At 41.7% G+C, this 19,694-nt stretch overlaps 1 protein-coding gene across 1 annotated transcript in view; it reads right to left on the reverse strand.

The window, feature by feature from the left end:
• Positions 1-1,248: 1,248 nt before the first annotated feature.
• MAML3 (mastermind like transcriptional coactivator 3) overlaps positions 1,249-19,694 on the reverse strand; it is a 534,905-nt gene continuing 516,459 nt past the window's right edge. Inside the window, exons 3-5 of the mRNA XM_027866934.1 lie at positions 16,046-16,294; positions 10,796-10,877; positions 1,249-4,996 (exon numbers count right to left, since the gene is read on the reverse strand). Coding sequence (XP_027722735.1) covers positions 3,999-4,996; positions 10,796-10,877; positions 16,046-16,294 — 1,329 coding nt within the window. The 3' untranslated portion in view covers positions 1,249-3,998. The remainder of the gene's footprint in view (positions 4,997-10,795; positions 10,878-16,045; positions 16,295-19,694) is intronic.

Below are 19,694 nucleotides of genomic sequence, written 5' to 3' on the forward strand. Positions count from 1 at the left end.
CTTTGAGGAGCAAAAATATTCTATTTGCCCAGTGTATAATAATGTCATTTTTCACCAAATATGTATTAATCTGGTTAAAACAGGAATCTACAAGATAATGGGCTGGGGTGAGTTCTTCCTCCATAGCAGCCTTCTGCAGATGTTATCCCAGGATCTTTGTCTTTGCTTTAAAGGATAGTGTTCCCCTCTTCAACTATGGTTGTGCTTCATGCAACTTGCCTTAAGTGTGAGTCTTACTGTTCTGGCTACTTTCCCCTCTTCCCTCATCCTGCCCCCAATAATGATGGTTCCTTTAGAGAGTGCTGGAGAAAATTTAGAAATGTAAAAATTCATATTGGAATTACAAGGTTTGGGAACCATTGTTACCAGACTGCCTGATAAGTATTTAAATAATGATCCAGAAGAAATTTGAGAGTACAACCTTCATCGTCTCCAGTGACTTTTGGGAAGAGAGTCATTGAACCAGTTAAATCGTGTGTCTCCCAAGTCAAAGCCCACCAAGATCGAGGGCAAGATCTCTGTTTTCCAACTTGGAAAGTTGGAATCCCAAGTGAAAATCCTGGCTTTGACACTTATTGGGTATTATTATTTTGATGTTAGAGGAATCATATTACTATCCTGAACCTGGATATCCTCATTGAGAAATACTTACGTAGCTCTAGGACTTTACCAATGGAAGTCTTCAGCGGTACCAAACGTCCCCAATTTATGCCTTTTAACCCAATGGGATTCTTTTGAGTGTCCTCCTATATACTCCCCCTCCAACTGCTGGGGCCCTTCTTTGCTATCTGTTGATATCATTGGACCATAGATTCAGAACTTCGAGGCCACCTAATTTAACCTGCTTATTTTACAGATAAGGAAAAACTGAGACAGTTAAGTGAATTGTCCAGGGTCGTACAGCTACTGAATGTCAGGTGTGGGATTTGAACCCAGGTGTTCCCAATTTCAATCCACTACATCATGTTGCCTTTCCAAAGCTTGCTCCAGGTCACCCAGGTAACAAGTGGCAGGACTAGCATGGCAAGATTACCATTGCAGCACATGGGCTGGTTGCTGGTTTTCCCTTGCTATTGCCTTCTCACCTCGCCATATTTGCTCATTGACTTTCCCAATCGGTAAAATGGGGGTGAATGATCCTTTTGCTCTCTACCTTCAGGGGTAGTTGTGAGGAAAGCATTTTGGAAACCTTAAGGGGCTACAGAAATGGAAATTGTTCTCATTCCGAGAAAAGACACTTTGAGTTGGTTCAGGTAACAATCTTTTATTTGCCTTTTTCTTTAAAAGTGGTCTGCCAACATCACTTCAACTCTACATTTCAGAGTTCTGTACAGTTCTTGGAAGGAAATATGCAGTGCTCAATGTACAAGGTAAAAACAGAAAACTAGAAAAATCTGAATAGAATGGAGCCAGTTGCCATCAGGTAATACAGTACAAATTAGTAATCAGATGTAGTCTGAAGTGTAATGCCATTGCAGTGATGATGAATTAAGGAATGAAATAAAAATACTCTATTTTAAACAAACAGTATATATATATTCATATGTATATATTTTACAGATAGTAGACCCAGTGATATTTGCAGGATTGTAAAAACATATTTACAAATAACTTTTTTTAGACATTACATATACATCAGCACCGTAGTAAAAAAAAAAATAATTAAAATCTACCTCTTGTTTTGTTGGTCCCAGTACAGAGTATTCAGAGGAAGCTTTACCAAGATAATAGAGCCTCTGTCTCCATCACTCACTTCGAGCTTTCTGACATCAGCATATTCGTTGGCTTCCTGTACCTCTCAGAAATAGGTGGATGTTTTGTGTTCTTCCTCCTTTCCTTTCATAACTTTGTTGTTTCTTTTTGTGTGTTCGTTTGTTTTCTTTTTGGTTTTCATCTATTTCAATTCTTAGTTTCCCTGGTAATGCGGCTTAACCTTCAGGGATCTCATGTCCAGTCCTGCAGGGCCCTCCTGGGAGAACCAGAACAGCTCCTGCCACATCCCTCTCACCAACATGGTGCCACCACTAGCTTTGCATCCTCTCTCTTGCTGTGTGCGGATTCATGCACTGGTTCCTTTCTAGGGGGCAAGCTAAGGGCAGGGTTTGGCAGCTCATCTCCTCCTACCCTACTCTTCAACTCAAACTCTTTTTCTTTCGAATTCCTCCCAGCTTAGGTCAGTCTACACTTCTCTTTCTCCACAGGTCTCTGTGGGTTTAAATGCTGTTGGCTCTGGCTCTGGGTGAGCTAAGAGTACATGCTTAGGATTGACCCAACGTCATCAGGACCAAAGACTAAAGATTCTTTTACTAACTTTTCTCCTTGCCTTGTTCTATCTAGACTTAGGACATGTGGTCCCCATGATGAAATGGTAGGAGGGGTAGCAGGGGAATTGGCAAGAAATAAAGGAACACACATTAGCTAAATTGTTGGTGCCTTTGGACAGGGTCAGATTGGGAGAATTATGTAGGATAGATTAAATGCCTGGGAGTATTTAGTTCAAGTGACAGGGACCACACCCCCTTTCTAAAAACAAATTTTGCCAGATGTACCAGTTGACTTCTGCCTCCTAAACTCTCAGAAAATTTGCATTTAATCTGCCAAGGAAGAAATGTCATTGGCAGAATATGATATTGGGGGTCACTTTTCCCCCAGAGGACAACCTTCACCAAAGGGTCACGGGTAAACTGACCTGAGAGGACCAGAATTATCGTCTTGAAGGTCCAGCCCCATTTAGGGATGTCAGATATGCAGGGCCCGTATCCTACAAGTACTACCAACCAATAGAAGACACTTTCATGGTCCAAGCAGGTAATACTGGTAACTTTCACACACTTTAGAGGCAGGAAATGCCAGAGTCCCTTTCCAATATCTGGCATAGCAGAATTCCTTCTGTCATTCATTTTAGCCACAACTAGGCTCAGTTAAAGGAAGTAGCTTCATTTGGGATACTGGTAAGAAAAAGCTGTATGAATTAGGCTGTTGGAGTCAGGGTTGGGGGTAGGGAGCAGAAGCAGAAGCAAAAGTAGGGCCAGGGGGGTAGGAAATGGGCCTGAATGACATCTCCGGAGTCCAGTGGATGTCTGTCCATCACCCCCCTCTTTAGATGCTACACTGTTGGAAGGACAAATGTGAAAAACTCTCTAGATTTATAAGCACTGTACTTGGGAAGCTTAGGAAGCACTACCAAACAGTGGCCATGACCACTTGTCATGACAGTGATTGACTCATCTTCCAAGGGCCTCTTTTCTTTGTATCGCCTGATTTATGCTCCTCCTCCAAACTCACCTGGCTATCTTTGGGCAGCATCAGGCAGCAATGCCTCTAGGATTCTTGGGGTTCATCATGGGGACAGGGAGTGGGCCTCTGGGCAGTCTTGGAGACTCCCAAGGAAGCCATCACTGGTCTTTCTGTCCACCCTCCCAATACAGTAGCATGTCTTTAAGCCTGGAATTGTTTCCGCCCAGAGTTCAGCACAATTCTGATCCATCAGTGCCTGGCCTGTGCAATCACCCAGCAGCTTTGGTGGGAAGGTGTTCCTCCCCATGGCCTGAGGATCTGTCTTTTCTGGTGGCCTAAGAAGACCTGGGGCTGGACAGACCAGGGGACTCCTTGACTTTGGATAGCAGTCCTTCTCGGCCCATGGGGACCGGCAACTCATCCCACATAGTAGGCCCTGGGATCAGGGGAAGGGTTGTCCCCTGGGGCCACAGGCTGGTATGGATTCTTTCCCCAGCCTGTCCCTTTGTCTGTCTCTCTCACACCCAGTAGGCATGTGCCATGGAGTTGAGATTGCTGTATGTGGAAGTTTTGCAAAATGTGGCCTCCGGTGGCTGGAAATTGCCACCGTTAACTTCCACCATCTGCCTGCTACAGTTCAGCTCAATTTGCACAGATTAAAAAAAAAAATAAAAAACAAGGATGGGATAACATCCTGTTTCCTTTTTTTTTTCTCTTTAAACTTTAACCACTGGAGTTTTGGCTCTCAGGGCCCCCTGTGACTAGGGATTGCCAAATAACTCATCAAGCTCTTGCATCCATTCTTCCCCTGGCCCACCTTTGATGATGGAGTCCACCAGGTCAGCACCCTCTGTTAGGCTGGGGAAAGAACCCCCAGCTCCTTCACTGCTGTAATTATAAGGTATATCCTGAGATGGATTCCGGTCATAAGCCTGGCCCTGGCTGCTTGGGGCAAAGTTGCCACTTTGCATCGGCTGCTGGGTAGGAGGCTGGCTAAATCCTGGCATGCCAGGGACACCCTGGCTCATGCCAGGTATAACCATTTGTCTTGCCTGGTTGTTCCCTTGTTGCCCAGGAAGGGATGACATTATCTGCCGACCCATGGCTGTTGGGTTGAGAGCTCTCACGGTGCCAGTGGTGTCCACGACCGACTGGCCCATCCCCTGTGGGAAATGTTGCTTGGTCAGCCTGGGCTGTCCAGCCTGCATGGGGTAAGCGGTACCATTGTTGAATGGACCTAGCTCTCCACTAGTCCTCCCAGGCATACCCTGTAAGCTCCTCTGCTGCCAGTTTTGTGCTCCTTGTTGGACAGTTCCCATAATGCTCTGAAGTCTTGGAGGGCCTTGGGGCCTGGGTAAGGCCTGTCCTACAGGTCCTTTCATCTGCTGATGTTGTTGGGGGATGCTTGAGTTCACCAGCATGCTCTGGCTAAAGCCACTCACCATACCAACTCCTTGAGCGGCTGCAGGCTGCCTCGGGCCTTGGGCCTGGCTGTGGGTCATGCCCATGCCACTTTGGTTTGGGTGCTGTAGCATCTGGCTCATCCCCACACTCATGTTGTACATTCCTGGTTGGCTGGTGGAGGTGTTGCTGTAAGGGGCCATTCCAAGCTCAGACTGAGCTGCTGCAGAGGGCATGGCCCCAGGGTTCTGGGAAGGTCCCATTCCCATCATGCCTGTGCTCTGGGCCATCATCCGGGAAGCTCTCATGTTCTGGAGAGCTGCCTGGTTTCTCACAGCTGCTATATCCTGGGGAGAGCCTGCAAGGAAAGAAAAAGACCACACCACTCATTTTTTTTCCTCAGAGAAAACCAAAGCCAAGCCAAAGCCAAGCAGGCTGAGAGAATAAGTCATTTATGGCTTAGAATACATTTCCTTCTCATCTCTGCCTCTTAGAATCCCTGTTTTCTTCCAAAGTTCAGTACAAGCACCACCTCCTCCTACTCAAGTAATTTTCTGATGCTCTAGTTGTTAGTGTTCTCCTACCTGGCCTTACCCCTCCCATGCATTAATTTATTTATATATCTATGTATACAGACAACATAAAGTCAATATACAATCGTTCCATAGGCCCTAAACCGTTCTTTGATTCCATTTTCCTGTAATAAACTTCCAAGTCCTGAAAAGAGTCATATATAAATTAGCTCCTAGGAAATAATGTAGTGCAGCCATAAGTCAGTACTTTTACATCTGAGGGGGCTGCTTTCACTCAGGTCCTCTCAGAACTCTCTTTGTCTCTCCTTAAGCAGTTTTGTCTGAGGGGCTGCTTTTCTCTCAGCTTCCTTCAGAACTGCTGATATCAATCTTCAAGCTGCTTTCCTCTGTATTTCTCACGCAAATATCCTCTTTCTACTCCTTTCAGTAAATAAATGTCTTCTAAGACATTTTCTATAAGAATGGGACAATACATCTACATTTACTTATTAGTGTAGTTGCTTCTCCTTCTTCCCTCCATCCCCCTCTCGCACCCCAGTAGAATGTAAGCTCCTTGAGGATGGGGGCTAGTTCTTTGGTTTTGGTCTTTTTGTTTTGTCAGTGCCTGGTCCATAGTGGGAACTAAATAATTGCTTATTGAATGAATGAATGAATGAATGAATGAATGAATTTATTCCTAGAAATCTTTGATTTCCTAGGAAGACCATGGATTTAACTTTTAGCATGAGGACATTCTTTTTTGTGAAAGGATCAATGCCCTGACCATATTTTCATTAGCACTGATAATGTAATGTGTTTTTTCCCTCACCAAGAAATCTGGAAGCAAGAACTCATTCATCTCCCAAGCTACCTTACGTGGGAGCTGCTGATCATATTACGTATTCAATTTGTGAGGTGGAACATGGTTCAGCAGAGAATACTATCAATAAAGACCATTAAACTAATTTCCCTTAAGACCTCAACAGTTTTGCAGGGGTTAAAGTTCACCCTTTCTTGTTTTCTAAGAGGCTCCTCTGACCTACAGGAATTTAGGGGCACCCTTGCAGGGTTTCCACATCCTTGACTTGCTGCCTCTTCATGTGTCAGAGCAATGTGGTCAAGAGCCTGAACTACCAAAATGTTCCTCACTCACTCTGCGACTTCCCAGATGTTCTGCTCTGGCTCAGCCCACTGCTTAGATAAGGGATGACTGCTTCTCTGTAGCTCTCTAATGTGGTTTTAATGATGCAGAGATCTATAACAAAGCTGGACTCAAATATTGATCCCAAGTCATGTAGCCCAAATGAACCACATGGGTGCCCTTCTTTCTGGGTTCCAGGAAGTTTTCAAACAAAGAGACAATAGGGATGATGGGTTCAAGGGACCAATCTTTTAATAGCTTGGGAGGGAAATACCAACGAATTTTTCTATGTCCTTGCTACTGATTAAGTCTATGAGAAAAAGAAAAATTGTTTTTCCTGCCCATTTAAAGAAAATGCATTCTCTGAGCCAATCGATACAATAAGTAAATTTTATCCCACCTCGGAACAGTGATGAGAAACCAAATGAGGATAGTCTAACCTTGAAATCCAGAACTTTGACAGAGAGGGGGAGTGGGTTTTTGTTTTATTGATTTCTGGACAACAAATATATTTCCATACTTACTAGTTTTATTTAAGAGACACAATTATAGGAATTTTTATCATGACTCATGTTTATTTGACTTGGTGAGTCAATATCATTCTGAACTGAGCAATGAAAAGGATTCTGGGAGTAATATCTGACTGAGCTCAGGTAAGAGCCTTAACAATTATTTTCACCTTTAGGCATCAATGAATTAAGTAAAATGTTAGAGCAAACTAAGGGTTTCTGTTCCAACACCAGGTGACACTATGTATTGCAACTCTGGTGTGGTATATTAAGAGGCATGCATGGTGGCATTGTGCAAAGAGTGCTCAACTAGTCAGGAAGGTGGGAGTTCAAATCCCATCTCTGACATCTAATTATTGTGGGAGTTTGAGCAGCTCTGACAACAAACTTTCTGAGTATCAATTTCTTCATTTAAAAAACAGGGATAATAATGCCTATCAAAACTCAAATAAAAGAACATATACAAAACACTGTCACATATTTCCTCATTTTTCTTCAGTGTAGGGCAGTGGTGTCAAACTCAAATAGAAACAGATCTCTGCTAGCCCAGGTTTACCTAGAAAACCACAAATTAACATTATCTATGTTGTATTGTTTTTATTTATTTTGCTAAATGTTTCCCCAATATATTTTCATCTGGGTCAGGCTGCAAAACTTTAGTATAGGGTACTCATAGGTTAGAAACTCTCCATTAATGCAGATCAATAAATATTCAGTAATTTAGAGCCTTAAAAGAGTTTCCTGGGGGCAAGATTAAGTGACCTGCCTAGGGTCGTAAGTTCAGTATGAACCAGAGATAAAACTTAAAGGCAGGACTCTCAGAATCCAAGGTTTGAACCTTGCTGACTACAGCACGCTGGCTCTCACAGGTCTGGTCTAATTATTTCCCCATGAAGGCTTATGATATGGACAGTGGGAACTGGGCCAACCACATGGACAATTTGATTAACTGGGAACAAATGGGTCATTGAGATGGCTGAAAAATCCCAAACTGACCGAAAAAACAAAATGGTCCATCCTGCCCATCATTCTGTGGCTGATTCATAGACCTACTTTGGATAAATATGGGGTGATTGTACTAGAGACAGATGCAAGGGCCTACCTCAAGGCTTTGTAATGGAGAAGCAAGGCCATTAGCAAGGATACTTTTCTAGTGCCTACTGATTTTGTGCAATTCAAGCCCCATTACTAACTGTGTGCAATTTAAGATCAGTTGTTTTTAACCAATTCAGGGTAGCATCCTTAGAATACTGCAAATCTAGAAAGCTCTTCAATGGGTCTTAGAATCTCAGTCCTAACCAACTTCTATTTTTTAAAATGTAGCATAATTAATTGCACTATCTACATGTAGAAGAAATGTTATTTTTAAATCAGTTGCATATTTGCCCATGAAAAGAAATTAGAATTATTTATTATTCTTGTTGTATGCCCATAGTAATTTTAAATGTTCAGAGAAAATGAGCTTAAAGAAAATGTCCCTCCAAAGATTAGCTTTATTCTTCATTTTATTAGGATGTATGTTGGGCAACGGTCCTCTTTTATAGTTGAACACGCAGGTGCTATTCTGAAAAATTGTGGTCGATTTAATTTTATTGTTTTCTGGCTAATAGCCCAATGTCAAAGCCAATTCTTCCATATTCAGCCAGAGTCAAGAACATGTCAGTTGTTTCCTAAAAGGCCTCTGTTCTATCTTCCCTCCGGGAGGAGTTCATATTTGTGAAAAATAACCATTTCCCCATGGGCATATAACACTGCCGAGAGGCATGGGACTCAATAAGAGAGAGAAAGACAGTCATTAGGTCCTTTGAAAAGAAGAGTGTTAAAAGTATGGAGGAGGAACAGTCTGGGAGCTATTTCTGACAGGCCTTCTCAGGAAGGACAATGTTTCTTTATCTATCAATCTGATATTCTCCCAGATGTGTAATATCAGCATAGCAGCAGTGTTTGTCAAGGACATAAAAAATATGGAAAATACTAAAAGACGTACCATATAGTCTTGCATCAAGCAAAATATCCTAAGATTTTCTTGCCTTTTAAGTCCACGTAGAGTTTTGCTACATATTCTTCATATGTGATTTGGGATTACAGAAAGGTGCAAAGAGGTGAGTTTAAAGACCCTGAACCAGAAGTACAGGGAGAAAAGAAAGTCCTTTAAGGGACATTTCCAAAAGAGAAGAACATTAAGCCTACCAGCAGGTTGCCAAATGTTGGTTGGCCACCCAATGAGATCAGGAAAGAATGTGTGGCATACCTTAAAAACAGCTCAGAACGGACTACAGGCTTAATCAGATTATTTTCTCTCTTTAATAGAATCTGAGAGGCAGCACAGTGTAGTGGGAAGACGGACAGACTTGGGTCAAGACGATAGGCCTCTGACCACATACTGGCTATGTGACCAAGGCCAAGTTACTCAACCTTTCTATTTCTTCATGAATCTACCCCAAGGAATTCATTACATTGATGAAATCATAGATCCATATCATTGTCCCCTTGAAATACAGTCTAACAAGGAATAAGTGTGTGAGAGTGGTAGGGGAGGAGGGACTCTAGGGACTGTATTCTGAATAGATAGGGACTAGACCTGTGATCTCATTGGCGTAGGGAATTATCCATGAGGAAATGTTGGTCAGCATCCTCTCTGCAACTTATAATCTTAGAAAACTGCTGCCTAGAGCACCAAGAGGTTAAATGATCTATGAGAGGTCATTCAGCCAGTATCTTTTTGGGACAATGACGGAACCAAGGTCTTCCTGATTCCAAGGTCAGCTCTCTAGCCAATACACCACACTTTGTCTTGTAATAAACGCTATGAAAAACTGACGTGCCATTTTTTTTAAAGTTACTCCTTCAAAGAGTACTGGAATTGATTCTGTGACTAGAACCCTAGTGAATCTTCCTATTCTAAATGTAAAGGCTGAAGGCACCTAAAGTGATGAGCAGGCAGGTCAGGTAGGGATGGATGAGGACAGAGTCAGAGAAGATCTCAGTAGAAATGTGGGTATTTTGCCAAAGAGGTTCCTTGGATCTTAGAATCTCAGAGTTAAGAGGGATCTTAGAAGGTTCCTTAATCCAAGCCATGCCCGAAAAAGAAGCCATTTGATAATATCTGTGACAAATGTTTACCCAAATTCCATTAGAAGATCTCCAGTCACAGGGGAAATCAATACCTCCAAGGCAGCTCATTCCTCTTTTGGGTAGTTCTAGCTGCCTGACTTGGTAATGCCCCCCTTTGCTCCCAGTTCTAAGGCCAAGAAGAACACATCTAATCTCTCTTTCACATGACACACTTTCAAATATTTGAGGACATATAATGTCTGCCTCCAAAGTCATCCTTTCTCCAGCTAAACACCCCCAACTCAATCCTCTTATGTATAACATGCTCTCCAGTCTCCTTGCTAGGTATCAGTATCCCTGACTTCACTTAGATGTTTCTCAGGTTGTGCAAAGAGTTCATTAGAATTTCTGCTACTTTTCCCCTGTTGATGCCCCCCGTTATATTGCAATAATTCCTAATCAGGACAGAGGAAGAGTCAGTTTAGGCCTCATTGTCATCTCCTTTACCCCCTTAGCAATTTGTACCAGGGAGACAGACTACAGCTTTCAAAACTAACCCAATCCTCTAAATTACAGAAGGATGTTATAGCAATGTTCTCTCTGTTCTTTTTAGGGTCATGATTTGGAAAAAAAAATCCATCAAGGCTGGGATGTTCAAACTGGACCTTAATAATCGGCCTACCCTCTAAAACTAGTAGTGACCAGAGGTGGTCACAAGTTGGAGTTTTCCTTCTGTTACATGAACTCTTACCTCATACCTAGCACTAAATTCAAGGAAGCAAAGAGACAATGGGATAGGATTTGCTCCTCTGATCAGTAAGATGACTAGGCTATTACATGGAAAAATGTGACACGGAAGGCATTTTCAGCCCTGGTTCCATAGCTGCACCTTTCCTAGGATGGCATGGTAAGCATAGTAAACTGCTAGGCTCTGGCCTTACCTTGAAACTGATTGACCTGCTGCACCGGATAAGGGGTCCTCTGCTGGAGATGCTGCCGGGGTAAATGTGATTGCTGCAACTGCTGGATTGGAAGGAAAGAGGGCAGGAAGAAGCATAGAGAGGGGAATGGAGTCAGAGAGGGCAGGGAGAGGGAAGGGGAGAGAGAAGAAATAACACAGAATTAATTAAATCCTCCAGTGATTCTGACATGGAAAACTTTGAATCAAGGTCATGTGATATAGTGGAAAAAGTATTGGAGAGAGAGCCAGAAGATCCTGTGTTCAAATTCCAGCTCTACTACTTAATGCCTGTGTGACTTTGGGAAGATAAACTCCAATGACACATGTTCCAATGTCCTAGTAAGCCTGTGATCTGGCTGATGTATGTACTTTCCCCAGAAAGGCAGACAATAACTGCCCATCTAGGGCCACCGAGTATATGTGCCTAATCACAAATCTGTCACAGTGGGTCCACCCAACATTGGGGGCCTTACTTGAGTTCTCTTGATATCATGTGGATACCAGAGGAATAGGTGATTCCTAATTCACACTCACACGTGACTAGTTTGTCTTTCTTTTTTCTCTTCTGGTTATTACATTTCTGGGTTGATATATTTTACACCAGTCTTTGTGTACGATTCCTCATTTTTAATAGGATGTAGCCTGTTTATACCCTCTTTGCATTATCTTTTGGGTGATCCTCAGCTTCCAATTCTTAGGAAACTAGATTTTCATGACTCACAGTCAGATATCATCAGAAGAACACTGATATTGAAAAGAAAGGGCTTTTGCTTCAGGACTAAGCTTAAGGTTTTTAAAAGAATTTCCTAATATGCAATGTAGTCTGTTCCTCTCCTTCTCTACTCTGGGCCCAGCTCATTGTCCCTGTTAAATGTCTAACATATACGTACTGATGGATGAGCTCTAGAAGTTCTCCACCCAACTGCGCTCATGGTCTAGACAATGAGAGGTCTGTTCTTTTCTGAGTTCAGGCTAATTCAACCCTGGCTTCAAAGAGTTAATGAGTATCTACTCTGTGCCAGGCACTGAGGCACTAGGGATACAAAGACAGAAGAAGTGAAGCACTCTTGTTCTAGGAGATACAACTTACCTACACAGAAATAAAATACAAATAAAAAAATAAAATACAAAGTATGTATTCTTCATCCATTTGGTTTTTCTGGTGTAGATGGTCAGGCTGAACTCTTCAGTGATTATGGATCTCATTTAGGAGACTCTCCAATGTTATTAGGAGTAATGACAGTATCATCCATACAATGCCTTGCACACAGTAGGTGTTCTGCTTGTTAACTGTTATGGTTAAGGGTAAAGGAATGTTAGTTATTTGTGTTCTTGCTTTTTAAGCAGTACCTTCTTATATGACCCTCTGATCTAGAGAGTAGGTAATACATTTGTTCCCAGCTGGGACATCGCCCCACAAGGTCTTATTGGTAGGCTTCCATAACACTGCTGGGAAGATAAACCAGAAGGTGGATGGGGGACTGGGGGTGGGGAGAGCTGGCCTGGATTCAATCTGAGCTGTAATAGTGGGCTACCGTCAACTCCTCATGTAGTGAGCAAAGATTAACAAGTTATTATCACTCTCTCCCTCTCAAAAGTACTTTGTGTATTAAATACTTTGTATTTTACTTCTTTGTGGATAAATTGTATCTCCCACAACAAGAATGCTTCACTTCTGTCTCTGTATCACTAGTGTCTTGCTTCTGTCTTTGTATTCCTGGTGCCTTGTACAGTGCCTGGCACATAGTAGGCACTTATTAACTCTCTGTGGCCTAAACTGAATTAACCTGAACTCATCCATTAACTCTTGGTCACTATCCCTCTCAGATTTTCATTACTCTAATGCCCATACATGGTGTTGAACTTCTTGCCTCTCAGGAGCTTAGTGCATTTCCTCTTGGTTCTTTGTGGACTGAACGACCGCTGGTAATTGGGACCCCATCTTCCTAATATCCCCGAGCTGGCTCAGCTAAATCTCTTCTGGGTTCTCTTGACTATCCCTTCCATGTCTTGGTCATAGCAATAATACACGGAACAGAAGCCAACATTTAGAAGGCCCACAGCAAAACCTGAAAGTCACTAAGTCAGGCTGGGAAAAAAAGGTTTGCAAAGCGCAGCCTCCTCCCAGACACATCATTTATCACTGCCTGAAAGATATTAGTGTGGCTCCTTGTCACATGCTGACTGTGGGGTGAAAAGAACAAAGGTTTGTCTTTTTTTTAAGCTGGCAGGCTGTTGGTCTGCCTTGGAAAAAGGAAGATAATTACGTGGCCACTCAGGAACAAAAACAAAATCACAAACAGAAACAAAAGATGAGCATACACATCAGGAAAGCTTTCGTTTCTATACTGATTTAGAGTTTATAATGTACTTTCCTTATAAAAATCCTAGACAGTAGGTATCATAAATATATTATCTCTTATTTTATGGATGAGGAATATAGAGGGAGTGTAGGATAGTGGGTGATGTGCTGGACTTGGAGTCAGGGAAATCAGGTTCAAACTGCACCTCTGACACTCACTAGCTGCATGACTATGAGCAAATCATTTAAGCTTTAGGAGTCTTAGGCAACTTGGGAAGACTATATTGACAGATGTATTGCTGGGAGTGCCCATGTGTCCTTGATGTATCAGTAGAAGAGGAATAGGAGGCTGAAAGAAAAATAACTTGCCCACTGTTTGTGGAAAATAGCAAGGACCAGAATCAACAACAAATATTTGTTAAGTGCTTACAGTGTGTATTGCACCATGCTATGGGAGACTCAAAGTCTAGGTAAGGGATAATCTACCAAATGCCCCTCACCTCCTCCTGCTGTCTCTTGCTTTCTGATTGTTGAAATTCTCCTTTTCTGTCAAGGCTTACTTTAGGTGCCACCTCTTCCCTGATCCCTGAAGCTGAAAGGGTTTTCTCCCTTCTCATATTTTCCCTCATATTTTGTCTAAATCAGGGGTTTTCAAACTAGGGCACATGTCTCCCCGATACATGGTACACATATCCCCAAGGGCTAAGAGGAGCTTGTTAATATGACTTAGAGAATATTTGGTAAGTAACCCTATTATCCTAATGAAATTACTTAATCTATTTTATTTTTAGGTGCAGGTACATGATAATTGCTAGAATTTATTTCCCTTCATATTGAACAGGGGGACCAGGAGAGTTTATTGGAAGTCAAGGAGTGCAAAGACTAAAAAAATGTTGGGAAACCCTGGTCTATGTCTTCTTTGCTATCTCTGTATCCTTAGCACTTAGCACAGTGTGTGGCACATAACAGGCACTTCATAAATGTTTGTTGATTGACTGACAGAAATATTACTGATGGAAAGAAATAACAATTAGCCACCAACTACTTAGCACATAGAAGAGTGACTCTTAAGTGTTTTTGGCCTCAGGACCTCTTTATACTTTTAAAAATTATTGAGGACCCCCAACTTAAGAGCTTTTGTTCATGGGGGTTATATTTATCAATATTTACTGTATCAGAAATTAATGTTTTAGTATTAGTATGAAAATAGCTTTGATCTGGTGGACCCTCAGAGGTTCCCAGACCACACTTTGCTAACCACTGATTAGAACACCATGCTTAGGCACAAGAGGAGACGGGGCAGGGAGTATGAGAAGTGATGGGTCCTATCTCTGGCAAATGGGGTATCACAATGTCTATATACATTTATATACACATCTGCCTTTTCAAATTCCTTTCAAATCAAATCAATTTCACAGTATAAACAAACATTTGCATGACAGGTACTAAGTAGGGCTGTGTTGAACAGGATTGATTCAACAAATATTTATTAATCTCTGTGTGTAAAGCACCGTGGTTGGAGGAGATACAATATTGAAATAAGGAAGAGGGTCTGTCCTGAGAGGTGGTATGATAAAGGAGTGGCTGCAGTGTTAGGCCTGGAGTCAAGAAGAGCCAGGTTCAAATCCTGCCTTAGCATTTATTAGCTGTGTGATCCTGCACAAGTCCTTTGGCCTCTCTAAGTCTCTGTGTCCTTATCTGCAAAATGGAAACCATAATTCTACCTACTTCATAGGATTATTTTTGAGGACTACGTTAGATCTGATGTAAAGCACTGTACAGACCCCCCCCCCCTTTGTAAAATGGACCTGTGCTTTCAATTGGTATAGGGCGCTTCTGGTAAGGAAACTCCCTCTCCTCATGGAGGTTGGCCAATGTTTTGCAATTTATCATCTTCGAGGTTTTCCTCGGTCCACAAGTAACTTGCCAAGGGTTACAGAGTCTATATTTGTCAAAGGCAGATCTTGAACACTAGTCTTGTTTATAATAAGGATGGCTCTCTCTCCACTATGCCACCCTACTTCTTTCATAGCTCTTAAATCTATATAACTAAGAGCTCATAAGATTTAGAGCTGGAAGATCAAGTGGAATCTCTCATCCCTTTTACAGATGAGAAAACTGAGATTTAAGGGGCAAAACAACTTGCACCAGATCACAGTGGCAGAGTGATGGTTTGAAACCAGATTTTAAACTCCAAACTCTTCCCACTTCCCCAGAATGCTGTGGAGGTGCCAGTCTAATAGGACATGACATTCACAGACACCTGTAACCCAATAACTAATACAAGCTGAGTACCCTTGTCATGGCACAAAACAAAATGCTATGTGAGAAGTCCAAAGAAGAAGAAGAAGAGGCTGGTACTGACCACGAGGTATTAGAGAAAGTAGCTTTTGAGTTGGGCTTTAAAAGATGGATCGGAATTTAATAGGTGAGGAAGAGGAACAAGTCTATTCTAGGTTTAAAGGAAAGAATGTGTAGAGGGAAGAAGAGAGGGGCATGTTCATGGAACTCGTGTGATCTTGGGGAAGTTACTTAATTAACTGTTTTCAGTTTGGCTCAAGAATAGAGTATATGGTAGAGCACTGCTATGATAGAAAGTTATAAAAGTAGGTTGGTTCCTAGCTAGGGTGGACCTTGAATCCCATGTGAGACTGAATTTTTCTTAGGAGCCAGTGAAGAGGGTTGAGGGCAGCTAGGTGGCGCCATAGTGCCAGGCAGTGCTAAATGCTAGGGATACAAAGAGAGGCCAACACATAGTTCCTGTCTTCGAGGAGCTCACATTCTCACCTTGACTCCAAAGCCTATTTGTACTTCTTTCCCTAAGCAGTGCAGGCAGGCAGGAGGAGGCTGCTATAGTGGGCTGGGTAATGAGGGCATGAGCCAGGCTGCTTACAGTGAGAATAGAGAAGCAGGGCTGGGTTACTGTACCTGTTCAGCCAGAATCTGCTGCTGCTGCTGCTGCTGCTGCCTTTGCTCTCTCAGAAACTGCTGCTTCTGCTGCTCCATCAACTGTGCCCTTTGATCGATGAGCATCTGCTTCATGATGGCTGCCTGGGGCTGGGTGGCCAGGAAGCTGGGACCCCCAGGGTTGGCACCAGTGACTATGCTGCTGGAGCCTGGGGCCACTGGGGGCTGAATAGGGCCTGGGGTCCTCGAGAGCCCTACTGGGTGCTGATCCTGTACAGACAGAGAGACAGTCATGGTTTTAATAGCAAGTCTTACTTCCATCAGAGTCTACAGAAGGGGAGAATAAGGAATAAAAATGATGAAAACTCACATTTGTATAATGCTTTAAAGTTTATAAAGGACTTTTCTCATGACAATTCTGTGAGTTAAGTAGTTCAAGTATTGCTATACTCATTTTATAGGTAAGGCGACTGAGGCTAGGAGAGCTTAGGTAACTTGTCAAGGGTCACAAAGCTGCTAAGTGTCAGAGGCAGGTCTCATGATTTTGAGTCCAGCACATTTTTTGAGGCATATAGTTGTACAGCTAGAAGCTTCCAAGTAACATACTTTACATGTCCCTAAAAGTATTCCAATAATATCCCCCCCTTCCTTCCCATGGCAATGTTAGAGACATTGATCATGAACAGGAAAATGTCTGTTCCAGAAAATCTGTGATTTACCTAGACCAATTAGGGAAGTTCAAGATGGCGATGGGCTTATCAATCAATAACTATAGTGTGTTCCCAAGAAGGAAAAGCACTGATTGCCTATGGGAAGGCTTTCCTGACCTCCCTTATCAATACTTTTTCCCTGCTCCCTGTCTCTGTCTCTCTCCACTCTCTCTCTCTTTTTCATATATATAAAGATATACATGAAAGATACATATCTATATAATATAAACCTATGTATATATCTACATCTTTCCATCCACCCACATCTCTCTCTCTCTCTCTCTCTCTTTCTATATCTCTCTCTCTCTCTCTCTCTCTCTCTCGCTATCTATCTAGATATAGCATATCCATTCCCCATCCCCAGTAGAATATAATCAAAGACTGGTATTAACTGGGGCCACTCTAATTTTTTTCTAATGTATTAATTATTTTAAATATTTTTTCTTATTAAATTTTGAATTCTAAATTCTCTCTCTACCTCCCATTTCATCTCCCAGCCACTGAGAAAGCAAGTGATATATCAATTATCCATGTGAAAACATGCAAACATTTTCATATTAGCCACATTTTTAAATAAGCAAGAAAAATAAAGAAAGTGAGAAAATTACCTTTCAATTTGCACTCAAAGTTCATTGGTTGTCTCTCTGGAGATAGATAACATTTTTTCATCATGAGCCCTTTGGAATTATCTTAGATAATTGTATTGATAAGAGTAGCCAAGTCTTTCACAGCTGATCACCATTAAATATTGCTGTTACTGCGCATAATGATCTCCCAGTTCCTCTCACTTTACTTTGTATCAATTCATATAGGTCTTGCCATGTTTTTCTGAAACCACTCCTCTCATCATTTCTTATAGCACAATAGTAATTCATCACAATACTTTGCCACAACTTGTTCAGCCATGCCCCAACTGATGAGTATCCCCTTGATTTATAATTCTTTGCCATCACAAAAAGAATTGGTATAAATATTTTTGTACATATATATCCTTTTTCTTTTTCTTTGATCTCTTTAGGCAACAGACCTAGTACTGGTATTGCTAGGTCAAAGGGTACGCACAGTTTTATATTTTGGCCAGAGTTCCTAATTGTTCCCCAGAATAGTTGGACCAATTTGCTAGCCCACCAACAATTCTTTAATGTACTTATTTTTTCCCTTACCCCTCCTGCATTTGGCATTTCTGATAGGTGAGACCAGTCAGAGTTTTAATTTGCCTTTCTCTAATCAATAGTATTTAATTGATTAACTAAAGCCTTTGATTATGGATCACAACAAAATCTAACAAGTAACGGCATTGAAGTGGCACAGTGGATAAACCACTGGCCCTGGAATCAGGAGGACCTAAGTTCAAATCCAGCCTTAGCTACTTACTAGCTATGCGACTCTGGGCAAATCACCTAACCCCAATTGCCTTTGCCTTTGGGAATATCATATTCCAAGCCCTCTGCTCTTTTAATGTGGAAGCCACTAAACCTTGTGTAATCCCGACTGTGGCTCCACAATATTTGAATTGTTTCTTTCTGGTTGCTTGAATTATTTTCTCTTTGACCTGGAAGCTCTGGAATTTGGCTATGACATTCCTAGAAGTTTTCATTTTGGAATCTTTCTCAGGAGGTAGTTAGTGGATCCTCTAAATTTCTATTTTACCCTCTGGATATAAGATATTGGAGCAGTTTTCCTTGATAATTTCTTGAAATTTGATATCAAGGCTCTTTCTTTGGTCATGGCTTTCAGATAGTCCAATAATTCTTAAATTATCTCTCCTTGATCTATTTTCCAGGTCAGCTATTTTTCTAATGAGATATTTCACATTTTCTATTTTGTCATTCTTTTGACTTTGTTTTAATTACTAGCTTCCATTTGCCAAATTCTAATTTTTAAGGATTTATTTTCTTCAGTGAGATTTTGTACCTCTTTTTCTATTTGGTCAATTCTGTTTTTTCTGTTCTTTTCTTTAGTGAATTTTTGTACCTTCTTTTCCATTTGGCCTGGTCTGCTTTTTAAGGCATTCTTTTCTTCAGTGAATTTTTGTGTCTCTTTTACCATTAGGCTAATTCTGTTTTTTAAGGTGTTATTTTTCTTTAGTATTTTTTTTTGGTTCCTCTTTTACCAAGCTGTTAATTCTTTTTCATAATTTAGTTGTATCATTCTCATTTATTTTCCCAATTTTTCCTCTACCAATCTTATCTCTTTCTTTAACTCTTCCAGGAATTTCTTTGGGACTTTGTAGCTGTTTTTACACTGTTGTCTTCTAAGTTTATGTCCTGGTCTTCCCTGCCAGTGTAGTAGCTTTTTATGGTCAAATTCTTTTTGGTTTTTGTTTGCTCATTTTCCCAATCTATCTCTTGACTTTGAACTCTATGTTAAAGTTGGGCTCTGCTCACCTGAGGCATTGTCTCAAACTTCAGGCTTTTTCATGCTTCTGTTTTCGGGGCTAGTTCTGGGAGTTTGCAAATTTTTGGTGCTTTGAAGGTATTGTGATCCTGGGAGAGGTGTGGTCACTGCACTTCTAGTCTGTGTTCTGGTCATTGCCCAGGAAGCATCCCTGGTCTTCTACAGCCACAAGCACTGGTGTTCTCTTTGCCATGGAACTGGACCAGGGCCCCTGCTCCCTTGTGACTGACCCCCAGAACTCCTCTCCACCCTGGAACTGCAATCTGGAACTGTGATCCAGAAAAGTGTATGGACAATATAGTTGCCAATCAGTGCCAGCTGCACCCAGTGCCAGCAAAAGGTCCTCTGTAATCTTTTTCTGGCCAGTTGTCTTCCCCTTTACCATTTCTGGGCTGAGAGCTCTTGAAACTGCTGCTGTCACCACTGCTGCTGCTGCTGCTGCTGCTGCTGTGTGTGTGTGTGGGGGGGGTCCAGACAGGTCTTTATTCTGGAGTCAAAGAGCTCTTCTGCCAACTTTCTAAGTTTTCTTAGGCTAGAAAATGTCTCATTCTGACCTTTTGTCG

This window comes from Vombatus ursinus, unplaced genomic scaffold, assembly GCF_900497805.2.
Source record: "Vombatus ursinus unplaced genomic scaffold, bare-nosed wombat genome assembly UNPS02014784.1, whole genome shotgun sequence".
NCBI classification, from domain to species: Eukaryota; Metazoa; Chordata; class Mammalia; order Diprotodontia; family Vombatidae; genus Vombatus; species Vombatus ursinus.